General features: G+C 40.5%; 1 protein-coding gene across 1 annotated transcript in view; it reads left to right on the forward strand.

Moving 5' to 3' along the window:
• wwc1 (WW and C2 domain containing 1) overlaps positions 1–26612 on the forward strand; it is a 115994-nt gene that overhangs the window by 60040 nt on the left and 29342 nt on the right. The window contains exons 6-11 of the mRNA XM_059990529.1: positions 5456–5585; positions 6556–6702; positions 13039–13112; positions 14048–14290; positions 15655–15744; positions 17506–18176. Of these exons, the coding sequence (XP_059846512.1) occupies positions 5456–5585; positions 6556–6702; positions 13039–13112; positions 14048–14290; positions 15655–15744; positions 17506–18176 (1355 nt within the window). The remainder of the gene's footprint in view (positions 1–5455; positions 5586–6555; positions 6703–13038; positions 13113–14047; positions 14291–15654; positions 15745–17505; positions 18177–26612) is intronic.

The following is a 26612-nucleotide window of genomic DNA, read 5'->3' on the forward strand; positions in this document are numbered from 1 at the left end:
TGGTTAAAGTGACAAGGAGTTAGGCTGGCAGGTTGACATCAAGGTCTGTTTTGCATTGGAGAGTTTGGAATAGCTTGGCTAATTGCATGGGAATGTCAGGTCAGCAAATCTGTGATTGGGTTGGCATGTCTGTATCCATGGGCTGAAGGTAATGGGTGGATTGTGAGTTGTGGTTTAGGCAGGGAGATCCAAATAAGTACAGAAAGTGGATGTGTCAGAAGTGAGTTGAAAGATCAAAATTCCTCGGATGGGCTTACTCAGGCAGATTCCCAGCGTATCTGGCTTCCTGTGTGCATAAGCATGACAGGCTCAGAGGACTCAGAAGGAGATTTGCAGACATTGTCAGTTTTTTTGTTTGTTTATTTATTTATGGAATGTGGGTGTCATTGATGAAGCCATTTTATTGCCCATCTCCAATTGCCCTTGAGAAGCTGGCAGTGATCTGACCTCTTGAAATGCTGCCATCTTGATGGAGTGTACTCTCACAGTGCGCTATGGGTAGTTTATTTGGATCTGGTATTGAAACAATAATGCTAAAATATTTCTATATTAAGAAACTGTGTCTTGCAAGGAAACATTGACGTGGCTTTTCCGTACATTGACTGCCTTTATCTTTTTGCCAATAGATATTGTGAGTTTAGGAAGTGCAGTAAATCCCTGAACTTCCTTTCTTTTTAATTTCCCATTGAAATTGAATCACATGACATATTCTCATGCTGTACCAAGATAAAGTATTGATATAACTGTGTTAATCAATTAATTAAAAGTACAGAAGGGCCCATTTCTAAACACAGGCATGAAAATCAGTTTACTTAAAGCAGGATCTATTTAAAAAGCGTATTTGCCATCACTGCAGTGGATGTGGTATATTTAGATTTTCAAAAGGCTTTTGACAAGGTCCCACACAGGAGATTAGTGTGCAAACTTAAAGCACACCATATTGGGGGTATGGTATTGATGTGGATAGAGAATTGGTTGTCAGACAGGAAGCAAAGAGTGGGAGTAAACGGGACCTTTTCAGAATGGCAGGCAGAGACTAGTGGGGTACCGCAAGGCTCAGTGCTGGGAGCCCAGTTGTTTACAATATATGTGTAAAGGGGGTTTCTTTTTTTTCTTTGTTACTGTTGGGAAAGGGTTTCCTTTTGTTAACTAGCAGGAATGCTAATTTACTGATAACGAGAATGGTATTCCTTTGTAAACCAAATGGGGATTAATGTTCTTTCTTCTGAGTCTGTAAGCTTTTGTTGACGGGCTTTTGGGCAGATCGGCGCGAGGGGGTCGAGAGAGAGGACGCAATGCTCTAAGCTGGGCAAGGATCGGACCCCAAAGAGGGGACCGAGGCCAGGAGATTCTCCGAAGGGGGGGGGGGGATGAAGCTAGATGTGCTTGGTTGACCACTCGGAGGGTCCTGAGCTGTTTGGAGAGTTGAGGAGTTCGGAGGGTCCTGAGCTGCGAGTCAAGGAGTTCGGAGGGGATCGAATGGTGGCCAGAAGACTTCAGAAATTGAGCTCCAACGGCTGTACACGAAGTGGTTTGGACTTTGATAAGTTTAGCGCCTTTTCTTTAATTTTCTCTTCATATATACTGTATCGTTATTAATCACTTAGTTATAGTAACCTTTATAAATTGTACTCATTTAATCGCATTTGGTGTACTGTCTGTTTTTGGGCGAGGCGGGGACATCACACAGCATCCACACCAGCTGATTACCCAGTTTGGCGGGGCCGAAGGCTGCTCCCCCTAGACAAGAACGAGCTGAGCGAGCCTGAGGCGACCCAGGGAGTTACATATATTAACGTTTAGATGAGGGAATTAAATGCAGCATCTCCAAGTTTGCGGATGACACGAAGCTGGGCAGCGGTGTTAGCTGTGAGGAGGATGCTAAGAGGATGCAGGGTGACTTGGATAGGTTAGGTGAGTGGGAAAATTCATGGCAGATGCAATTTAATGTGAAGAAATGTGAGGTTATCCACTTTGTTTGCAAGAACAGGAAAACAGATTATCATCTGAACGGTGGCCGATTAGGAAAAGGGGAGACGCAACGAGACCTGGGTGTCATTGTACATTGTACAGTCATTGAAGGTGGGCTTGCAGGTACAGCAGGTGGTGAAAAAGGCAAATGGTATGTTGGCATTCATAGCAAAAGGATTCGAGTACCGGAGCAGGGAGGTTCTATTGCAGTTGTACAAGGCCTTGGTGGGACCGCACCGAGAATATTGTGTGCAGTTTTGGTCCCCTAATCTGAGGAAAGATATTCGTGCCATAGAAGGAGTACAGAGAAGGTTCACCAGATTGATTCCTGGGATGGCAGGACTTTCATATGAAGAAAGACTGGATCGACTAGGCTTATACTCACTGGAATTTAGAAGATTGAGGGGGGATCTTATTGAAACGTATAAAATTCTAAAGGGATTGGACAGGCTAGATGCAGGAAGATTGTTTCCGATGTTGGGGAAGTCCAGAACGAGGGGTCAGAGTTTAAGGATAACGGGGAAGCCTTTTAGGACCGAGATGAGGAAAAACTTCTTCACACAGAGAGTGATGAATCTGTGGAATTCTCTGGCACAGGAAACAGTTGAGGCCAGTTCATTGGCTATATTTAAGAGGAAGTTAGATATGGCCTTTGTGGCTAAAGGGATCAGGGGATATGGAGAGAAAGCAGGTACAGGGTTCTGAGTTGGATGATCAGCCATGATCATACTGAATGGTGGTGCAGGCTTGAAGGGCCGAATGGCCAACTCCTGCACCTATTTTCTATGTTTCTATGCAGCAATTTCTTCTTAATTTGTAAGGGCATCAAAGAGAGAAGACAGGAAAATGGAGTTGAAACTGATGACTTGCAGCAGACTGAAAAGCTTGAGCATGTAGATATTAAGAAAGAGGATGTGCTGGAGCTTTTGGAAAGCATCGTTGGATAATTCGCCGGGACTGGATGAGATGTACCCCAGGCTACTGTGGGAGGCGAGGAAGGAGATTACTGAGCCTCTGACAATCATCAATGGGGACGGGATAGGTTCCGGAGGATTAGAGGGTTGCGGATGTTGTTCCTTTATTCAAGAAAGGGAGTAGAGATAGCCCAGGAAATTATAGACAGTGAGTCTTACTTAAGTTCATGGAGAAGGCAGGATTTATGAACATTTGGAGGGATGTAATATCATTAGGAGTAGTCAGCATGGCTTTGTCAAGAGCAGGTCATGCCTTATGAGCCTGACTGAATTTTTTGAGGATGTGACTAAACATATTGATGAAGAGCAGTAGATGTAGTATATATGGATTTCAGCAAGGCATTTGTCAAGGTACCCCATGCAAGGCTTATTGAGAAAGTAAGGAGGCATGGGATCCACGGGGACATTACTTTGTGGATCCAGAACTGGCTTGCCCACAGAAGGTAAAGTGTGGTTGTACGGGGGTCATATTCTGCATGGAGGTCGATGACTAGTGGTGTGCCTCAGGGATCTGTTCTGGGACCCTTACTCTTCGCTATTTTTATAAATGACCTGGATGAGGAAGTAGAGGGATGGTTTAGTAAGTTTGCTGATGACACAGATTAGAGGTGTTGTGGATAGTGTGGAGGGCTGTCAGAGGCTACAGCGAGACATTGATAGGATGCAAAACTGGGCTGAGAAGTGTCAGATGGAGTTCAATCCAGATAAGTGTGAAGTGGTTCATTTTGGTAGGTCAAATATTATAGCAGAATATAGTATTAATTGTAAGACTCTTGGCAGTGTGGAGGATCAGAGGGATCTTGGGGTCCAAGTCCATGGGATGCTCAAAGCAGCTGCGCAGGTTGACTCTGTGGTTAAGAAGGCGTATGGTATATAGGCCTTCATCAATCGTGGATTTGAATCTAGGAGCCGAGAGGTAATGTTGCAGCTATATAGGACCCTGGTCAGACCCCACTTTGAGTACTGTGCTCAGTTCTGATCGCCTCACTACAGGAAGGATGTGGAAGCACTAGAAAGGGTGCGGAGGAGGTTTACAAGGATGCTGCCTGGATTGGGGAGCATGCCTTATGAGAATATGTTGAGTGAACTCGGCCTTTTCTTCTTGGAGCGATGGAGGATGAGAGGTGACCTGATAGAGGTATATAAGATGATGAGAGGCATTGATCGTGTGGATAGTCAGAGGCTTTTTCCCACAGCTGAAATGGTTGCCACAAGAGGACACAGATTTAAGGTGCTGGCAAGTAGGTACAGAGGAGATGTCAGTATGTTTTTTACTCAGAGAGTGGTGAGTATGTGGAATAGGCTGCCGGCAGTGGTGGTGGAGGCAGATACGATAGGGTCTTTTAAGCGACTTTTGGATTGGTTCATGGAGCTTAGGAAAATAGAGGGCTATAGGTAAGCCTAGTAATTTCTAAGGTAGGGACATGTTCGGCACAACATTGTAGGCCGAAGGGCCTGTATTGTGCTGTAGGGTTTCTTTGTTTCTAATAGGTCAGCCAGAATTAAATGGCATTATTCTGCTCCAATGTTTTACGATCTTATGGTCTAAAATCGGGATAATATCTCCAGAAGTATACATTGACTAGAGGAGAGTTGTATGCAAGTTACTCCTCTTAATTCAATTATTTAGTTTTAGTTCGGAACAGTATTATCACTCTATTTATATTATGCATTTGCACAGTAAAATTTGGATTTTGTAAGTTTGCTATAAATTGCTCTGATTCTGAGCAAGCTGTGCTATAGAGATATGTTGCCAGTGGATCATGCATGCAATGAGGTTGATGTATTAGACTTCTGGATATTAACAAGCATGGAGAGGGAAATTATAATCTACTAATGTGAGGATTCTCATTTATCTTGATCTTTAATTGTCACTTCAGCTTGGGAAGAAGCATTTTCTTTAGTTTCTCTTTATATTTAATGTTTTTTGTATTGCTTTCTTTTTGTTTGTCAATTGCTATTGAATTGTATGTTCTAACTTGCTTTCTCTGGATTAGACTGCATATCATAGTGAGAATGCTTCAGTCTCTTAGTAGAGTTATGATTTGTCCATCTCACAAATTCTTTTTCTAGAATACCAAATCTTGTGCTGTTTCATGCTACCTGAAATTGCTCTTCAATAGTGCACAGAATTCAAACCATTCAATATTTCATTAATTTGCTTAACTCACAATGTAATATATTTATTAAATGTTGGATTTCTATGATTTACCAAAATAAATGTTTATATTGTCATTATTGTATTACATTTTTATACATACAATTTAAGCTTAACAGAACGGAATGTATTTTAACCTACTACAAGCTTTGTTCTTTGTTGGGGAAAAAAAGAAACTATACTAGATACAATAGTTTTGAGGTTTAGTTAATACATCATCTAACACCTATTCTTGAAAACATTTTTATATTTTGCTTCATTTAACTATAAAAATAAACTCGCACTAGTCAAAAATATTGGATTAGTATTGCATTTTCATTTGGAGATTGTTAACATGCATTTTTAATTCCAGAATTGATCTAAAGATGTCAGGAACACGAGGAGGATACAAACTTGATGAAGCAAAGGCGATTGTGAATGAAATGAAAACCATTAAAAAAGCTATTAGCTCAGGAGAGAAGGAAAAAAGAGACCTCATTCAGGTAGAGTCAAAATGATTTCCACTAGTCGCCATTCTGAAACCTGTGTTGTGAAATTGGAATTGGTAGTTGTAAGTAACAATTGCTGATTAAATTTGTCAAAATTTACTTTAATACAAAAACTGTTCCATGGAAGACCTCTCAGGCTAAGGATATATTGTTTTAAAATATGGTTCCTGTCGTACACCAGCTACGATGCTGACTTGACAGAGGAAGATCTTGGTCCAAGAACACCAAATCCAAGTTAACTTGAAGGCAGGCTGCGGTACAGATTTATCATATGTATGTGTTTACGGTGCTTTCGTGGACAGATGAGAGTACATGTACTCACACATACGTGCACACCAATCATACACACAGACACAAACACAAATGATGCTCCCATATCCTGTTTCCAATGTAAGAAGGTTGTGGCTTCCTGCTGCTCTGTGGATAGAACACTAGGTTTCTGATTCCCATGATGTTTTCAAATCTACAGAATCCTTTTCCTGCAGTGTCTGTTAACGTGCTTCATGGCAGATAACTTCATTGGAAGAGTACAATAAATTGTAAGTGCCTAATTGCAAGGCCGAATATTATAGAATAATTATTTCAGGGCTTTGAGATGCTTTAGTAATGTAAAGTCCTAAGTTTTGGAGTGCAGTAGCTTTCTTCTCCATTCACTGATGGACATTATGTTGAAAAATGCTCATTTACATTAAACAATATAGCGGTTGGGCAAGTACGTAGATTTGAATTCAGTGGTTATCCTTGCCTTTTTTGAGTAAAGGAAATGCCTTGGAGGCATGCAGTGTGTGGCCTAAATTTTGTTTTCTACATCAGTGCAAATTATACAAGTGTTGTAGAATAACAGGATTAAAATTCATGCCTGTCATTTGAAAAGATAGAACATATTTCAGTTCCAAATATATGCGCAAAGTGTCTTTTCTTTAATTCTTTCTTTTTTCCTTAATTTCTTCTCTTTTCTTTTTAGTGCCTGGCCAGATTTAGAGACAGTTTCCGACTTCAAACAGAGTTTCAATCTGATCTCTGCAATAGTCATTCCTCACTAGTAAATTCAAAGCAATCTGTTACCCGGCACTGTTCAGATGCTGGATCCCAGACAGATATCTCAGGAGAAGTGAGTATAAATTCTGATGTGTTTCGTTTGTATAACAATGAAAATAATCAATGCAAATCAGCAGTTATTGTGGGGGACTTTAACTTGCAAATAGATTGGGTGAATCAAGTAGGTTGAAGTGGTCTTGAAGAGAACTTCATAGAAGGCATCCATGAAGAGAACGTACTATCATGGATCTGGTCCTGTGCAATACAGCAAGTAAAATGAGCAATATTGTAGTTTGGGATCCTCTTGGAAAGAGTGTTCACAGTATAATTGAGTTTCTCATACAAATGGACGGTGCAATAGAAATATAGAAAGCCTACAGCACAAAGCTGTGGGGAACATGTCCTTACCTTAGAAATTGCCTAGGGTTACCCATAGCCCTCTATTTTTCTAAGCTCCATGTACCGATCCAGGAGTCTCTTAAAAGACCGTATCTTATCCGCTTACACCTGCATCGCCAGCAGCCTGTTCCACATACTCAGCACTCCCTGCATAAAAATCTTACCCCTGACATCCCCTTTGTACCTACTTCCAAGCACCTTAAAATTGTGCCCTCTTGTGTTAGCCATTTCAGCCCTGGGGGAAAAGCCTCTGACTATCCACACGATCAATGCCTGTCATCATCTTGTATACCTCAATCAGGTCACCTCTCATCCTCCGTCGCTCCAAGGAAAAAAAGCCGAGTTCACTCAACCTGTTCTCATAAGACATGCTCTCCAATCCAGGCAATATCCTTGTAAACCTCCTCTGCACTCTTTCTATAGTTTCCACATCCTTCCTGTAGTGAGGCGACCAAAACTGAGCACAGTACTCCAAGTGGGTTCTGACTAGGGTCCTATATAGCTGCAACATTACCTCTCAGCTCCTAAACTCAAACCCACGATTGATGAAGGCCACTTTCTTAACTACAGAGTAAACCTGCGCAGCAGCTTTGAGTGTCCTATGGACTCAGACCCCAAGATCCCTCTGATCCTCCACACTGCCATGGGTCTTGCCATTAATACTATATTCTGCCATCATATTTGACCTAACAAAATGAACCACCTCACACTTATCTGGGTTGAACTCCATCTGCCACTTCTCAGCCCAGTTTTGCATCCTATCAATGATCCACTGTAACTTCTGACCGCCCTCTGTACTATCCACAACACCCGCAACCTTTGTGATATCAGCAAATTTACTAACCCATCCCTCCACTTCCTCATTTAGATCATTTATAAAAATCACAAAGAGTAGGGGTCCCAGAACAGATCCCTGAGACACACCACTGGTCATATTCCATGCAGAATATGACCCCTGTACAACCACACTGTACCTTCTGTGGGCAAGCCAGTTCTGGATCCACAAAGTAATGTTCCCATGGATCCCATGCCTCCTTACTTTCTCAGTAAGCCTTGCATGGGGTACCTTGACAAATGCCTTGCTGAAATCCATATATACTACATCTACTGCTCTTCCTTCATCAATATGTTTAGTCACATCCTCAAAAAATTCAGTCAGGCTCATAAGGCATGACCTGTCCTTAACAAAGCCATGCTGACTATTCCTAATCATATTATGCATCTCCAAATGTTCATGAACCCTGCCTCTCAGGATCTTCTCCATCAACTTAAGTAAGACTCACTGTCTATAATTTCTTGGGCTATCTCTACTCTCTTTCTTGAGGGAACAACATCCACAACCTTCCAATCCTCTGGAACCTCTCCCATCCCCACTGATGATGCAAAGATCATTGCCAGAGGCTCAGCAGTCTCCTACCTTCCCTCCCACAGTAGCCTGGGGTATTTCTCGTCTGGTCCCGGTGACTTATCCAACTTGGTGCTTTCCAAAAGCTCCAGCACATCCTCTTTCTTAATATCTACATGCTCAAGCTTTTCAGTCCACTGTAAGTCATCCCTACAATTGCCAAGATCCTTTTCCGTAGTGAATATTGAAGCAAAGTAATGATTAAGTACCTCTGCTATCTCCTCTTTTCCACTTTCACACTTGATTGGTCCTATTCTCTCATGTCTTACTCTCTTGCTCTTCACAAACTTGTAGAATGCCGTGGGGTTTTCTTTAATCCTGTCTGCCAAGGCCTTCTCATGGCCCCTTCTGGCTCTCCTAATTTCATTCTTAAGCTCCTTCCTGCTAGCCTTATAATCTTTGAGATCTCTATTATTTCCTAGTTTTTTTGAACCTCTTCTTTTGTTCTTAACTAGATTTACAACAGCCTTTGTACACCACGGTTCCTGTACCCTACCATCCTTTTCCGATCTCATTAGAACTCCACGCAAATATCCCCTCAACATTTGCACAATTTCTGCCATACATTTCCCTGAGAACATCTGTTCCCAATTTATGCTTCCAAGTTCCTGCCTGATAGCCTCAAATTTCCCCTTACTCCAATTAAATGCTTTCCTAACTTGTCTGTTCCTATCTCTCTCCAATGCTATGGTAAAGGAGATAGAATTTTGATCGCTATCTCCAAAATGTTGACCAGTTTCATTTCCCAATAACAGATCAAGTACAGCCTCTCCTCTTGTATGCTTATCTACATATTATGTCAAGAAACCTTCCTGAATGCACCTAACAAACTCCACCCCATCTAAACCCCTCACTCCAGGGAGATGCCAATTGATATTTGGAAAATTAAAATCTCCCACCACGACAGTCCTATTATTGTTACACCTTTCCAGAATCTGTCTCCCTATCAGCTCCTCAATGTCCCTGTTACTATAGGGTGCTCTATATAAAAAAATACCCAGCAGAGTTATTGACCCCTTCCTGTTCCTAACTTCCACCCATAGAATCTTCATAGACAATCCCTCCATGACTTCCTCCTTTTCTGCAGCCGTGACACTATCTCTGATCAACAGTGCCAAGCCCCCACCTCTTTTGCGTCCCTCCCTATTCTTTCTAAAACATCTAATACCTGGCCCTTGATTAGTGCCCCATTAGTGCCCCTAAGCCATCCAAGTCTTTATAATAGCCACAACATAATAGCTCAAAGTACTGATCCATGCTCTAAGCTCATCCACTTTGTTCATAATACTCCTAGCATTAAAATAGACACATCTCAAACCATCAGCCTGAATGCGTTCCTTTTCTATCACCTGCCTCTCCTCCCTCTCGCCCTGTCTCCAAGCTTTCTCTATTTGTGAGCCAACTGCCTCTTCCTCCATTTCTTTAGATTGGTTCCCTGCAATTCTAGTTCAAGCTCTCCCCAATAGCCTTAGCAAACCTCCCCACCAGGATATTGGTCCCCCTCCGATTCAAGTGCAACCCGTCCTTTTTGTACAGGTCATACTTGCCCCACAAAAGGTCCCAATGATCCAAAAATCTGAATCCCTGCCCCCAGTTCCAATCCCTCAGCCACACATTTATCCTTCACCTCACTCTATTCCTATACTCACTGTCACATAGCACAGCAGTAATCCTGAGATTACCACCCTTGTGGTCCTGCTTCTCAACTTCCTTCCTAACTCCCTGTCTGCTTTCAGGACCTCATCCCTTTTGCTACCTATGTCATTGGTACCAATATGTACTAGGACCTCTGGCTGTTCTCCTTCCCACTTCAGGATATCATGGACACAATCAGAAACATCTCAGACCCTGGTACTTGGGAAGCAAACTACCATCCATGCTTCTTTCCTATGTCCATAGAATTGCCTGTCTAACTATAGAGTCCCCTATCACTGCTGCCATCCTTTGTCTACCCTTCTGAGCCACAGAGCCAGACTCTGTGCCAGAGCCACTGTTGCTTCCTTCAGGTAGGCATTCTCCCCCCCCCCCCCCCCCCCAACAGTACTCGACAGGAGTACCTATTGTTAAGGGGTGCAGCCTCCTGACCTTCCCTCTGCTGTTACACACTTATCTGTCTCCCGAGGCCCCGGTGTGCTACCTGCCTATAGCTCCTACCTATCACCTCCTCACTCTCCCTGACCAGATGAAGACGAAGGCCATGGAGCTGTATCTCCAGTTCCCTAACGTGGTCCCTAAGGAGCTGCAACTCGACGCACCTGGTGCAGACGTGGCCGTTCAGGAGGCTGGGAGTCTCCCGGACTTTCCACAACTGACACTGAGCAGAGAACACTAGTCTCACACACATACTTCCTGTTCATATTCTACACAGGCAAACTACCTGGCCTCGACCCGTTATCACCAAAGCCTTCCTACTCTGTCGCCCACTCTACAAAGCTGACTCCTTTTATACTGTTCTCGCAGTTCTACCTGGCTGATATTCATGCGCTTGCACAGTCGTACCCCAATCAAACCACTGAAGAAATAACCGTCTCCTTTTAAACTCTTCTCGCTTTTCAAATAATTCAATCTAAAACCAGTGTGGAATTGGATAGGGTAAGACTGGGAACACAGGCTATATGGTGGGATGTTTGAGAACAGTGGAAGACTTTCAAAGAGATTTTTAATGGTGTTCAACAAAAGTATATTCCATTTAAAAGCAAGGACAGTAAGGGTGGAGAGAGCCAGCCTTGGATAGCTAAAGAAATAAAGGAAGCGTCAAACTAAAAGCTCGTGCGTACAAAGTCACCAAGAGTAGTGGGAAGCTGGAAGGTTGAGAATACTTTAAAAAGCAACAAAGAACCACTAAGCAGGCAATAAAGAAAGGTAAGATAGATTATGAAAATATACTGGCACACAATATAAAAACAGATAGTAAAAATTTTTATAATTATATAAAACAGAAAAGTGTGAACAAAGTGAACGTAAGTCCCTTGGAGGGTGAGAATGGGGAATTTATATTGAGTAATGTGTAAATGCCAAGGCTTTGAATGATTATTTTGTTTGGTCTTCATGGTGGAGGACACATCTGACATAGAGATGATATGGATGTGATGGGTGGTGAGGACCTTGATACAACAGCTATCATTAAAGAGATTTGCTAAGCAAACGTGGGCCTAAAGAAAGACAAGTCCCCTGGTCCTGGTGGAATGCATCCCAGAGTACCGAAAGAAAAGGCAGTTATCGTAGAGACTTTGGTGATAATTTGCCGAAATTTTCTGGATGCTGGGCTGATCCTGGTGGATCAGAAGACAAGCATATGTCACGCCACTGTTCAAAATAGGATGTAGGCAAGTAACTATAGGCCAGTTAGTTTAACAGCTGTAGTTGGAAAAATGCTTGAAGCTATCATTAAAGAAGAAATAGCGAGGCATCTGGAAAGAAATGGATCCATCAAGCAGACACAGCATGGATTCAGCAAAGGCAGGTTTTGCTTGACAAACTTACTGGAGTTCTTTGAGGGTACAATGAGCACAGTGGATAGAGGGGAACAAATGGGCATTGTTTACTTGGATTTCCAGGCAGCATTCAATAAGGTGCCAAATAAAAGACATCCATAAGATAAGGATGCATAGAGTTGGGGGTGATGTATTAGCATAGATACGGGATTGGTTAACCAATAAAAAGCTGAGAGTTGGGATACATAGATGTTTCTCTGGTTGCCAATCAGTGGTGAACGGTATGCTGCAGGGGACGGTGGATGGCCGGCAACAGTTCATAATATGCATTAATGTTCTGGAAGAGGGGACCGAGTGTAGTGTATCTAAGTTTGCTGATGACACTAAATTGAGTGGAAAAGCAAATTTGCAAAGGATACAGACACTCTGCAGAGAGATAAGTGAGAGATAAAGTAAGGACTGGCCTGAAACATCAACTGTGCTTTTTTCCAATAGATGCTACCTGGCCTAATGAGTTCCTCCAGCATTTTGTGTGCATGCCTGGATTTCCAGCATCTGGAGATTTTCTCTTATTCATGTTTATTAGGAGATGGTTAGAGTACTCTATAACTAGGGAGATGATGAAGAGGGTTTTGGTGCTGAAGTAGGGTGGTTTAGGAGAGATCAAAAGATCCAATAGAGGATCTAGCCCATATGGAGAAAGATAGTGAGAGCTGGAGTAAAATTCAAAGAAATTGTTATAAAGTGGTAAGATATACGGGAAACTACCCTGAAGAAAATTGACCCTGGAGAAGAACAGCTCTTTGTCTTCTAGCTAAGACCAATTCTGCTGCTTGTGACTCATACCACTTGCATAATGGATGAGTATGGTAGAACTCTTCCCCATGTTGCCCTTCATCTGTCAACATTTTATCTATTCACTTTATTTGTTCACACCCCATCGCTGATGTGTTATCTGCTCACAGTGCACTTTTTCCTCTTTGCTTTAAATTGATGACAAACATGGCTGTATTATAAACAATAAATCTGGCACTGTTGATTCTAAAATGACTGTCAACCTAATGCAAAACTACTTCCTTTGCAAATATCAAGTATATACTGAAAAATGTAAAATGCCTCAAAAGGCTTCTTTTCTTTAATTTGCTTTATTTTTAATCTGTTTTGTATTTAGTTTGTTTGTGGTAGAAACACCAAATTGGCTGACAAGGTGAGGCTTAGCCTGCAATATGAAGAATCAAAGAGAAGGTCAGTGCACAGTTATTTTTTTCCATGCAATTTGAAATAATTGAAAAGTTTTCTCCAGAGTATGAGCTGCCTCAAAAAATGGTCAACATATGAGGTTCTGATAGCTGCTTATTAATTGTCTGAACTGCTTATGTCCTGGTGGATACTAAATCTCCTAAATGAAATTAAATTACTGAAATACTGTAAAAGTTAACTTGTTTCAATATTTATTTGTCACATACACATGGAAACATACATTGAAATGCATCATTTGCGTCAGCAACTGACACAGTCCAAGTATATGCTGGGAGCAGCCTGCAAGTGTTGCCATGCTCCTGGCATCAAATTAGCATTTTCACAACTTACTAACCCTAACACATACATCTTTGGAATGTGGGAGGAAACGGGAGCATCCAGAGGAAACCCACGCAGTCATGGGGAGAACGTACAAACTCTTTACAGACAGCAGCGGGAATTGAACCCAATTGACAATTGCTGATGCTATAAAGCTTTGCACTAACTGCTGTGGTGCTGTGCTGTACCATGGTTCATAAATAATTTTCATATTGGTTGTTTTTTTTTCTCTCTAAAGTTATTTAACATTTTATCACATAAGCATAGAATTGTATCGGTGAACTTGAAATGAGGTATTAGTTGATACAAGTTAGTTTTATAATCCCAAACTTCAAAGAGAAAATTGTTATCAAGCGTGTCCACAATTTTTGGGAGTTATTGATATAATTACTGATGTAAAATTAACAAAAATTCTGTTAAATTATTATTCCATTGTAAAAGTGTAATTAAATTATGTTTGATTCTACCATAATGTATGCTCAGACTTAAAATTGATTGAACTTGAGAATGCTGTAGGCCCAAAAGATGGGTTCAAAGACAAACTATGATTGTCTGCCCTTCTGCTTTAGTTTTCAAGTGATCTTTTTTAAATTTTATGACAGGATTTCAAACATCAAAATTGAGCTGGCTAAACTCACTAGTGAGACATGGCCTGGAGTACTGGATGCAGAGCGAGACAGACTTATATTGATTAATGAGAAAGAAGAGCTATTGAAGGAACTGCAGTTTATAAACCCTCGCAAATGGGTACCCAGTGAGGTGGAGCGGCTGGAAATGGAACGAAAGCAACTGGCAGAGGACCTACAGGTAGCAAGAGATACACAAAGCAAAGCACTCACAGAAAGGTTTGTAATCTAGCTTATTGAAGTAGTTTTAATGTCATATGCAATTGCTAAAAACGTATGTTTTAAAAATTATCAATTTGGCAGTAAAATATTTTGCACTTGCTGAATGAAAACTGGCAAAAAAATAAACCAGTTGAATTGGTTATCTTGTTCAGTTCAGCACAAATACAAGAACAATGGAAACAAGCTGATGATTGTAAGATTATAGAATCAGAAATCTACAGCACATCACAGGCCTTTGGCCCACAGTGTTCTGCCAACCATATAACCTACACTAGAAACGGACTAGAATTACTTTACTACATTGCTCTCTATTTTTCTAAAGCTCTATGTGTGTCTATGTAAGAGTCTCTTAAAAGACCCTATTGTATCCGCTAAGGATGATACAATGGATTCCAGTTCATTGGGGCAGCTGCTTATTTGGGACAGCTCTTAAAGAACAAATAACTAATCGAGAAAATAGCCTTCATTTATTTGAGATACTACGCCACTTAGTTGGGGCAGGAGTCTGTTGCTAGTTTCTAAATAGCATCAGTTGCATATGTTTGTGTTCAAAAAGCAATGATGTTTGTCTCTGATAGTTGGCGAGAAATAAGCAGTAAGACAATTTAGAACTTTGCTCACTGTTGTTTCAAGCATTCAGATTTGGAGATGCCAGAAACGGCCAGGAGTGAAAATGAAACAATTTTACCACATCAACAAATTAGGAACAATGAAGAATTTGAAGGTATTGATAATCATCTTGAATGTTACAATGAAAATGAAGATTTGGAGGATGCAATCATCAAAAACATTGTATGAAGGCAATCCATAATGTGCACTAGGTGTCTGCACTGATTTTGTTCAGTTACAGTCAACCAAAATAACAGGGCAGTATGCACTGGATGAAATCCCCGTCAATTTGTTACTCAGTTAAATGGTAATTTGTCTTTTTTAATATGTTTTAAATTATTTCCATGGAACCGACTAATTGGAGCAGCCACTTATTTGGGCCAAAATATATTGGTCCCATTGTGTCCCAATTAACTAGAATCCACTGTATATCTTTACACCATAGACATTCTGCTTTAGCAGCAAATAGAAAGCAAACAAAAATGTTAAGTGAAATCCTTCAAAGCTGGTCGAAAGGAATTATTTCAATGTGATCCTAAACCAATTTTGAAACATAGATAATGATTAATTGATATTTACTCTGAGAAAATATCTTCTCTTGAAACACAATACTAAGAAGTGACATTGAGTCATAAAATGAAAATGAGCCTGAGAATGACCATGAATATTGGCATGCAAGGTTAAAAATCAATCAACATTTAATGGGGAAAATTTTTGTTATAATAGATTTATAATGAAGTTATATTCTGCAGATTAAAAATGCACAGCAGGAGGAACTACTTGTTGAGGGAGTTAGAAGACGCAACACGCTTAGCATCAATATTACACTCACAACTTCAAAGGTGAGTTATTCTGTGAGTATGTGGACATTTAATATTGAATAAAATGTTGTTATCAAAGAATTGTTACAATGCCACTGCTGTGTTTTGTCAAGACTATAAAAGCTCAAAGTTAGGAATTATATTGTATACTGCAAGATCTATGTTACATGACAGAATTTCATAGGAAAATGGTCACTTAAAACATAAACCCAGATGATGCTAAACTCCTTCCAGATCCTATTAACATAGGAGTGAATGGCAAATATCCAATCACTATTGCTTCAGTCCCCTCTGTCCTCTCTCACCTTGGGTTTTACAAACAATTGTATTTTGGCAGTGATAGATGGACCAAGGTGCAGTGAGGACTGATGAGCAGATGGAGCTACCTAGGGGAGGGGATGGGGTGGAGTTGATAAAAAGGCAGACAGTAATATGTGGAAACCAATGATGAAACTGAAAGGGCATAAGGAGCCAGGTGGGTGATGGAGAGGATCAGAGTGGAGAACGAGGCTGGAGGGTGATGAATGGAGTCAGGAAATACTGGACTTTGATAAGTAAGGAAGGTAATAAGTTCAAATGCAGATTCTCAGCCAGAAACAGCAGCCATTCCTTTCCCTCCACAGATGATGCCTGACCTTGGTTTATCCAGAAGTTTGTTGTATCTTTTTCTTGTCTGTTTCCCATTTCCAAAAAAAAAATAGGGATTTTAGTCTGTATGTACTCAATTCTGAAACATTCAAGTTGGCTGATAGTATCAAATATAAATGTAAAATACTGGTAGCACTTGTGTTAACATTTCAGATTAAACTTTCAGCAAAGCTAGAAAAAATTTAAAATCAATCATGTTTTAAGTTGCAGAGTATGGGGAGGGATGGAGAGACCAAAGGTAATTATTTAGTTTCAGCATTGGTCTTTTTAATCTCTCTGAATTTTCATTTCCTTTTATTTACAATGCTTTCAGACATATCAATAGCGATGAACTAGCTTTTAATACTCTCTCTTAGCTGAAGCCACCATCATTTATGTCATTCAGTTTGTCTTAATTTCTGCCCTATCACAAATATTCCATTTGGTCTTTCTACTCTTCCTTGTTTTCTGCAATGGAAACACGCTTGAGTTCCAACAGCTTTAGGGGTGTCACAGAAACACAGCTAGCAGACAGCTGCCTCACAGCTCCCAGATTCATGCCTGGCCTCCAGTGTGTACGTTCTCCTTATGACCATGTGGGTTTCCCCTGTACTCTCCAGTTTCCTCCCATATCCCAAATATTTGTAGATTAGTAGATCTTTGGTCAGGACAAGTTGCCCAAGTGTGTAGATGAGTGATAAAATAATAAGGGAGCTGTTGAGAAAGTTAGGAGAATCAAATTGATTAAGGTAGGATTAGCTTTAAAATGGTTGTTTGATGGAGGACTAAAGGACATGTTTCTGTACTGTATCTCTCTGCCTGATTCCTCAGTTCAGATAAAATATCTCTGACCTGATACACTAACTTGATTTTTCTGTCCAAAAGTGCTAACTAAAGTGTTGAATAATTGAGGCATTTTCCATTTTTGTTTGACATTCACAGCTTTCTTGAATAAAAGGTTCTATTTGCAATCCTCTTGAGTTGCTATACTCTCCTTACTGGTCAACCTCTTATCCTAAAAGTAATTTTATTTCCTACATGCTTTGTTTTAATTCAGTAAAGGTGTTTACGTTTGTAATATTGCTCAAACTCTTTTATTGGAATACTAATGATTGTGCTTATTTCTCCACCCTCTACCCCCCCCCCCCAAAAAAGTCTTTCAACCAGCACTCTTTCATTATCGTCTGGTAGCAGCAAAGGGTCATTGACGTCCAGCCATGGATCTCTTGGTGCATCTAGCCTCGAATCTTCAAGTTCTGACCTGTACTATGATCTTCTGGAACAAACAGTAGACTTAGACTATCAGTATAAGTTAGATATATTACTTCAAGAGGATACCTCAAACATTAGACCTGCAAGTTCTATAACCACCATACATGAAAATGAGGTGGCAAATACTCATAACTGTTTCTCACACATCGATTCTTATGGAAATCTAAGCAAGGTTCACACAGGGAGATGTTTGTCTGAGACACCCAGGTCTCTAGCTTCACTGAGCCCAAGGTCATCGTTATCCTCCTTATCACCACCTGGTTCTCCTGTGGTTAAAGATAACCAGTTTTTGATATCTTCGGGGGAATCTCTTTCAATGCATGCCAATACAGACTTTGAAGAAACAGAGCTGCAAGAAACAATTGCTAAATTTAATATGTACACTGAGAATGATAACCAGATTCCTTCAAAATCTGTGCCTCCAGATGCAGTCTTTTTACCTTGTTTAAATTTGGAAACTGAGAACAAGTCTGAACCTGGACCATTTAGTAATTCATCAAACGTACAGTCTGAAGTGACTGGAACTTCTGCTAAATCTGATGAAAGAATAGAAGGTGAGGTGTATAATGCATTATGTCATGAAATGCTCTGATTTAAATATCCTGGTAGTTTCATTTTAAAATGAGTCCATAAGTACATATTTTTGAATGATTCGTTCAGTGGTATCTGAGCAATTTTTTTTGTGATTTGCCATAGCAGGCAAGCATTTGTAAAATAAAATTTCAGGAAAGGAATGGAGGGTTATGGGCTGAGTGCGGGCCAGTGGGAATAGGTGAGTGTTAGCGTCGGCACAGACTAGAAGGGCCAAGATGGCCTGTTTCCATGCTGTAACTGTTATATGGTTAAAATCAATAGCTTGCCAGGTCAAGTGATAACGATCAAGTTTGTGTTTCCTATTAATGGAAGTTAGATTGAGAAATGGTGTATTTGATATGAAAACAGAGTTATTGTTTTGGTACACAAAGAACACTTGACTAAGTATTGATTTAGAACTTCACCAGAGGCTTGCATACCTCTTCAAACTGAGCATATTATCTAGTGCCCTGAAATTGCCATCTGCTTTTTTCTTTGAATCACATAGTTTCTTACAGCATGCTGTTGGGCACAACCAGAAACCCAGTATACGGTGGATCATTCAGGTCTGCAAATGAAGAAAGGCAATGCACTCTCAATCCCACGTTCAATGATTGTCAAAACTGTCTCCAAAATCAAACGTTTGTGAATGTTTTGAAATTGACATTGAGATGGATTCGGGCACTATTAAATTGTTTTCGTTTTAAACACAAAAATGTACTTAATTGTTAAAGATGGTTACTTTCAAATTTAGTAACAAATCAAAGAAAAAGGGCAACTTAACATTCAATGAAAGCTATTTCTTGCTCTTAGTTACATCATAATATTAAACCTTTCAGTTGTTAGTGCTCTCATATTCCTAAATAACTATGATTTGTCTTTTTGTTTTGAATATTTGCACCCTGAGCATACTTGTTTGATTATTATAGTGCTTTATGCAAGGCTATTAGGTATGTTTAGAGATATAAACCAATCAGCTGCAAGGAAATAATAAGGTGTGGTGCCCTTTTAGATTGAAGTCACACTAGGATGTTGCTGTTCCCTCTCTTCTAAGTTGGCATAATGTTTTTGCCCTACCTTGAGATGATAAGAGCAATTTGGCTTTTGAAGTGAAAAAACTTTTGTGTTCCTCCTTTCTTTTCCCCTATTGTGTTCAACATCTGGAGAAATAATACCTCAAAGTGATCATTGAATTGAAAACCAATGTGAAAATGTGATCATGTGTGTTACACCTGATGGCTCTGTTGGTGGCAGCTTACTTTGTTGTTAATTTGAAAAAGGCTGATAAGGTAATGATTGTGCAGGCTAGTGTTGTGTGTCTTCCATTAGGTTCTAAGCAACCAGTTTTCCATGTTGATAAAACATCAAGAAGCAAAGGAACAGGCTTTTGAGCTCACCGTGTCTGTGCTTAAACTAATCCCATCTGCCAACACAGGCATCCATCCTTCCATCCCGTGCCAATTTTTGTGCCCGTTTAAATGCCTCTTAAGTATTGTTGTCACTTCTACTACTTTCCCTGGCAGTGCAAACCAGGCAACTACTGCTCTATGCCCTTCAGTATTTAAGATTTCCACTCTGGCTTAGGCTGTCTGTCTTTCATGATTCTGTATACTTCTGTCAGGTCACCCCTCAACCTCCAACATTCTAGAGAAATCAATTAGTTATTTTCTGATCATTCTATATAGCTAATACTCTCTAATTCGCGCAACACCCTTGTGAAACTCTTCTGCATTTCTCCAACACCTTCACCACCTTCTTATAATGTGGCGACCAGAACTGCATATTGTATTCCAAATGTGGCCCAACCAATGTTTTATACAGCTACACTATGCATTCCCAACTTTAGTGCTCAGTTACCTCACCAGTAAAGGTGGATATGCCATGTACTTTTTGTATCACGCTATCTAGTTGTGCCCCCACTTGGGGAGGTATAAACTTGCACCCCAATATCCCTCCGTACATCAATGCTCCTCGGGATCGTCACATTAATGGAATACTTGCCCCTTGTTTATGACCTCCCAAAATGTGACACCAGATAAAACTGCTGTCAGTTCTCTGCCCAATAAGTACAGGTTGGTACTATAACATTTGATCAAATATGGTATAAAGAAGCCCTGGCTAAACTGGAGTCAATGGGAGTTGGGAGAAACCATCCACTGGTTGGTCTCCTACCTGGCACAAAGGGAAATAGTTATACTGGTCAGTGGCAATCACCTTAGTCACAAGACATTTTTTTAGGAGTTTCTCGGGGTCGTGTCCTTGGCCCGATCTTTGTATGTTTCCTGAATGACCTTTATTCAATCATAAAGTCAGAAGTAAAGATGTTCACTCATGATTTCAAAGTGTTCACCACCATTTGTGACTTCTCAAATAATGAAGCAGTCATTAAATGCAGCAAAACCTGGACAATGCCCAGGCCTGAGTGAAAGGTGGCAAGTAACATTGGTGTCATATATGCCAGCTTTCAGTCCCTGACATTCATTTGCATTGCCATCAGTCAAACACTCACCATCAATATCCTGGGTGGTTACCACAATCCAGAAATTGAACTGGTGTAACCATGTACACAATGTGACTACGAGAACATGTCAGGGGCTAGGAATTCTGCAGCAAGTAACTCCTAACCGCACGTGTCTCTCTCCTCCCACCCCCCATGTCAATCTACCAGTTAAAAGACTTGAGTGGAATATGATGGAATACTCTGCCCTTGTCTGACTGACTGCAGCTTGAACAATACTCGAAGCTCAAACCATACTGGACATAGCAGCTCACTTGATAGGCATTCCATCCACAACCAATCACTCACTCTATTGCTGACACGCAGTAGGAGCAGTTGGTATTGTCTGCTGGAAGCACTGCAGCAACTCATCAAGACTCCTGTGACTGCACCTTCCAATTCCACAGCCTCTTACAGACCACCACCTGCAGTTTGTCCTCCAAGCCAATATCATCCTGACTTGAGAATATTTCACCATTCCTTCACCGGCTGTGGTTAAAACCACGAGACCCTCTCCCTAATAGCATTACGGGTATACCCACATATCAAGGACATTTTCTATAACCACCACAGGTTCAAGGACAACTAAATGCCGACTGAGCCTGTGAAGCCCAAATCCTTTGAAAGAATGTTTTTCAAAAGTAGAGCTCTTGGTCTCAGGAACTATTTTCTCTGCTAAGTAGGGCTTCAGCAAGGTATCTACAATTTTGACAACATTACTGTTTCACAAATAATTAATTACTTTCAATTTAGTACTTTTAGTTAAGCTTTTGTTGATCATGATTGAGGAGAGATCGCTGGTTCCTTTTGTTTTTCTTGTGTCATTCTCATGTAGATATGGTAAGCTGTGAAAGTTTGATGTAAACCGTTGCTTATGAGACATCCTTTGTCTACACTACTGCTTTTGATTTTTATCATGTGAGTGGATTTGTTTTCATTACCAGCTTTGCATCTCATTCCATGATATGTCCTACATTGGACTCCACTAATTTTTGGTGGTCATGAAGTGAGGATTCTGCTGGATCATGGCTTACAGTGTACTGTATGCTTGAATTTTTCAAATGATTTCAAAACTGGATTTGTTCTACACCTGTGAGGTGGTCTGATTACACTTAATTATGATAAACATATTACTTGGTGAGCAGTTAATTCATTGAAATTTAGTATAATTTGTCAGAAAAAAATGAATAATTCCAATTGAGGAAATATTTAAAAGATCTCTGCTTTGCTTTGTTCAACATGGAGCAGAGTGCGAGTATGTAAATCTAGCTGGAGCAAAGGATGTTGTGAATGGCAAGGGTGGAGTGCTGCAGGAGGGCTGTGGGACAGGTGGCAGAGAAGGTGTGCCAGGGGCGGGTGGGGAAGCTGGTGGCAAAGGTGCAGACACACCCAGCCCTGAAACACCAGGCAAGATAATATGATTCCAAACATTTGCTTTATTGACCATTGCAGAATGTCTCTCTGGTAATTCACGTTTCCGCTGCTCTCCTTTCCCTTTTCCTAACCGTGATTCCCTCTCTTGCCCCCATCCCACTCTTAGTTCGCAGTAGAGACATATATCAGAATCAGGTTTATCATTACTCACAAATTTATTTTTCTTTGCGGCATCAGCAGCAGTACAGTGCAATACATAAAATTACTACAGAACTGTGCAAAAATCTTTGGCACCCTGGCTATATATATGCATGCCTAAGACTTTAGCACAGTACAGTAAATCAGCTTGAAGTATATAATTATTTAGCATAAGCGGCAATCCAGCTACTTGCTCATGGTTGTTTTTATAATGATTAAAAGTGCAGTCAGTGGTGAAGAAAATTAGGTTGTTAATTAGCTTTGAGGTTCTGCTGGAATGCTGTTCGTAGGAATTTAAAGAATTCAGAGAAAATTAAATGCCAAAGTTAGTCATCAGCATCTTGTGACTAATTGCAATATTCTATCAGCTAGAATGACTTTTCTTTTCAGAATGTGTATTTGCAGGTTTGGGTTCACCTGTAAGTAATTGAAATGATGGGCAACAATCATAATGTTCTTTTCAGCAAATTGCTACAACAATATATCTATTTGGGAAAAAGCTATGGAAGTCACAGTGTTTTTTTACAATGGGTAAAATCAAGTTTTATGCTGTGGACTTTCTAACTGTGTATAGCCTTGAACCCAACTTATGCTTGGTTAGAATAGTTTAATTGATCTGACAGCCCATCTGATAAAATAATGCAGCAGGTTTCTATTTTGAAAAATTTCTTCAATCACTTTTTTCTATCATTACCAGAGTGTATCATTGAGAATAAGCTTGCAACTGCAATTATTTTTTAAACTTTAAAATCTTGTCTGATGGATAACAGATTATTTTTAATTAGAATAGTCTGCTGTGACATTGCAAAATCTAACATCATTTAAAGAAGTGTCATAGATAATGTTAGAGAAACTGAACAAATAACAGACCGACGTACTTTATTGATCCCGAGGGAAGTTGGGTTTCATTACAGTTGCACCAACCAAGAATAGTGTAGAAATATAGCAGTATAAAACCATAAATAATTAAATAATAGTAAGTGACACTCCGAGACAGGAGTTGTAAAGTTTGATGGCCACAGGCAGGAATGACTTTCCATGACACTCAGTGTTGCATCTCGGTGGAATGAGTCTCTGGCTGAATGTACTCCTGTGCCTAACCAATGCATTATTGAGTGGATGGGAGACTTTGTCCAGGATGGCATGCAACTTGGACATCATCCTCTTTTCAGACACCACCGTCAGACAGTCCACCCCCACAACATCATTGGCCTTACGAATGAGTTTGTTGATTCTGTTGGCGTCTGCTACCCTTAGCCTGCTGCCCCAGCACACAACAGCAAACATGATAGCACTGGCCACCACAGACTCATAGAGCATCCTCAGCATCGTTGGGCAGATGTTAAAGGACCTCATTCTCCTCAGGAAGTAGAGACAGCTCTGACCCTAATTGTAGACAACCTCAGTGTTCTTTGACCAGTCCAGTTTATTGTCAATTTGCATCCCCAGGTATTTGTAATCCTCCACCATGTCCACACTGACCCCTTGGATGGAAACAGAGGTCACCGGTGCTTTAGCCCTCCTCAGGTCCACCACCAACTCCTTAGTCTTTTTCACATTAAGCTGCAGATGATTCTGCTCACACCATGTGACAAAGTTTCCCACTGTAGCCCTGTACTCAGCCTCATCTCCCTTGCTGATGCATCCAACTATGGCAGAGTCATCAGAAAACTTCTGAAGCTGGCAAGACTCTGTGCAGTAGTTGAAGTCCGAGGTGTAGATGGTGAAGAGAAAGGAAGACAGGACAGTCATTATAAGGTAATAATGATAAAAATATAAAATATCTAGATATTGAAAATAATTTGGGAAACAGGTAAAAGTAAAATTGAGACTAAAACCACCAGGTTTCTCTAGATTTTATTTTTGTGTGTTTGGATGAGAAAGAATAAAATGAAAAGAAAGTTTCAGTCTTGCCACGATTGGTTTTTAATGGGATGGCTAGGGGTGGAAACTAACATCTTTTTCAGAACCAGCTGCTTTATTTGACTGATTTGATGGTAGAGAGGCAGAAAACAAAGTAATTTTGATTTCCTGGTGGACTGAAACATGGCATCTGAAGGTATTAAGAAATGCTTGATAAAACAGTTAAGTTGCTCGCTGGCATTACTTAAGGCTCATGACCAAAATTAGTATCAATGGATTATCTTCTAGTGCCATCATGTCCTTTTGATATCCTTCATGTGTCACCTTCGTGTCTTCTATCTGCAGTCTTCTCCAGGGTCTGGCTCCACTGTGTGATCTTGCTCTTGTTTTCTTTCCCCTGAATTCTCCAAAAATGTATTGATGATCCCTTGGTCCCACCAACCTACCCTGTTATTTTTAGCTGTATTACTTGGTTTTCTGCCTCTCTACCATCAAATCACCCTACTTTTTTTTTTGGACCTCTTCCTCAAAGTTTTCTCAGTATTCTCAAGAGGGAGGGTGAGCAGCTGGATGTTGTGGTCCATGTAGGGATCAATGACGTGGGAATAGTGAGGAGCTCCTGAAAGGTGAGTTTAGGGAGTTAGGCGCCAAGTTAAAGGTCAGGACCTTCAATATAGCAATCTCAGGATTGCTACCAGTGCCAAGTGCAGGTGGGTTTAGAAATAGTAAGATAGAGCAAATCAACACGTGGCTGAAGACATGGTGCAGGAGGGAGGGCTTCAGATTTATAGATAATTGGGCAGTTTTCCAGGGAAAGTGGGACCTGTTCTGGCAAGATGGTTACAGCTGAATAGAAGGGGGACAAATATTCTTGCAGGTAGGGTTGCTAGAGAGGCTCCAGTGGATTTAAACTAGATACAGGGAGGAGGGGAACCAGAGTGTAGGAACAGATGTATGGGAGAAGGAAGAAAAAGAAGAGAGTAAAGTTGATTGCACCGTTAGTGATAAACAGAGAGTAAGAGGAGGTGGAGAATTTCTTAAATGCATTTATTTTAATGATTTATTTTAATGCTAGGAGCATTGTAAGAAAGGTGGATAAGCTTAGAGCATGGATTAATACCTGGAAATATGATGTTGTAGCTATTGGTGAAACATGGTTGCAGGAGGGGTGTGATTGGCAACTAAATATTCCTGGATTTCATTGCTCCAGGAGCGATAGAATCGAAGGGACAAGAGGGGGAGGTGTTGCAATGCTTGTCAGAGAAAATATTACAGCGGTGCTCTGTCAGGATAGATTTGAGGGCTTGTCTAGGGAGGCTATTTGGGTGGAATTGAGGAATGGGAAAGGTGTAGTAACACTTATAGGGGTGTATTATAGACCACCTAATGGGGAGTGAGAATTAGAGGAGCAAATTTGTAAGGAGGTGGCAGATATTTATAGTAAGCACAGGTTTGTGATTATGGGAGATTTTAATTTTCCACATTTAGACTGGGAGCCCATACTGTAAAAGGACTGGATGGTTTGGAGTTTGTAAAATGTGTGCAGGCTAGTTTTTTGCAGCAATACATAGAGGTACCAATTAGAGAAGGGGCAGTGTTGGATCTCCTGTTGGGAATGAGATAGGTCAGGTGACGGACATGTGTGTTGGGGAGCACTTTGGGTCCAGTGATCACAATGCCATTAGTTTCAATATAATTAGGGAGAAGGATAGGACTGGACCCAGGGTTGAGATTTTTGATTGGAGAAAGGCTAACTTTGAGGAGATGTGAAAGGATTTAAAAGGAGTGGATTGGGACAATTTGTTTTATGGTAAGGATGTAATAGAGAAATGGAGGTCATTTAAAGGTGAAAGTTTGAGGGTACAGAATCTTTATGTTCCTGTTAGGTTGAAAGGAAAGGTAAAACGTTTGAGAGAGTCATGGTTTTCAAGAGATATTGGAAACTTGGTTTGGAAAAAGAGCGATATCGACAATAAGTATAGGCAGCATGGAGTAAATGAGGTGCTTGAGGAATATAAAGATTGTAAAAAGAATCTTAAGAAAGAAATTAGAAAAGCTAAAAGAAGATGTGGGGTTGCTTTGGCAAATAAGATGAAAATAAATCCAAAGGGTCTCTACAGTTATATTAATAGCAAAAGGATAGTGAGGGATAAAATTAGTCCCTTAGAGAATCAGAGTGGACAGCTATGTGTGGAGCCAAAAGAGATGGGGGAGATCTTGAACAATTTCTTTTCTTCAGTATTCACTAAGTAGAAGGATATTGAATTGTGTAAGGTAAGCGAAACAAGTAGGGAAGTTATGGAAGCAATGATGATTAAAGAAGAGGAAGCTTTTAAGGAATATAAAAGTGGATATGTCTCCAGGTCCTGACAGGATATTCCCTAGGACCTTGAGGGAAGTTAGTGTAGAAATAGCAGGGGCTCTGACAGAAATATTTCAAATGTCATTAGAAACGGGGATGGTGCCGGAGGATTGGCGTATTCCT

The sequence above is a fragment of the Hypanus sabinus genome, chromosome 15 (genome assembly GCF_030144855.1).
Source record: "Hypanus sabinus isolate sHypSab1 chromosome 15, sHypSab1.hap1, whole genome shotgun sequence".
Taxonomy (NCBI): Eukaryota; Metazoa; Chordata; class Chondrichthyes; order Myliobatiformes; family Dasyatidae; genus Hypanus; species Hypanus sabinus.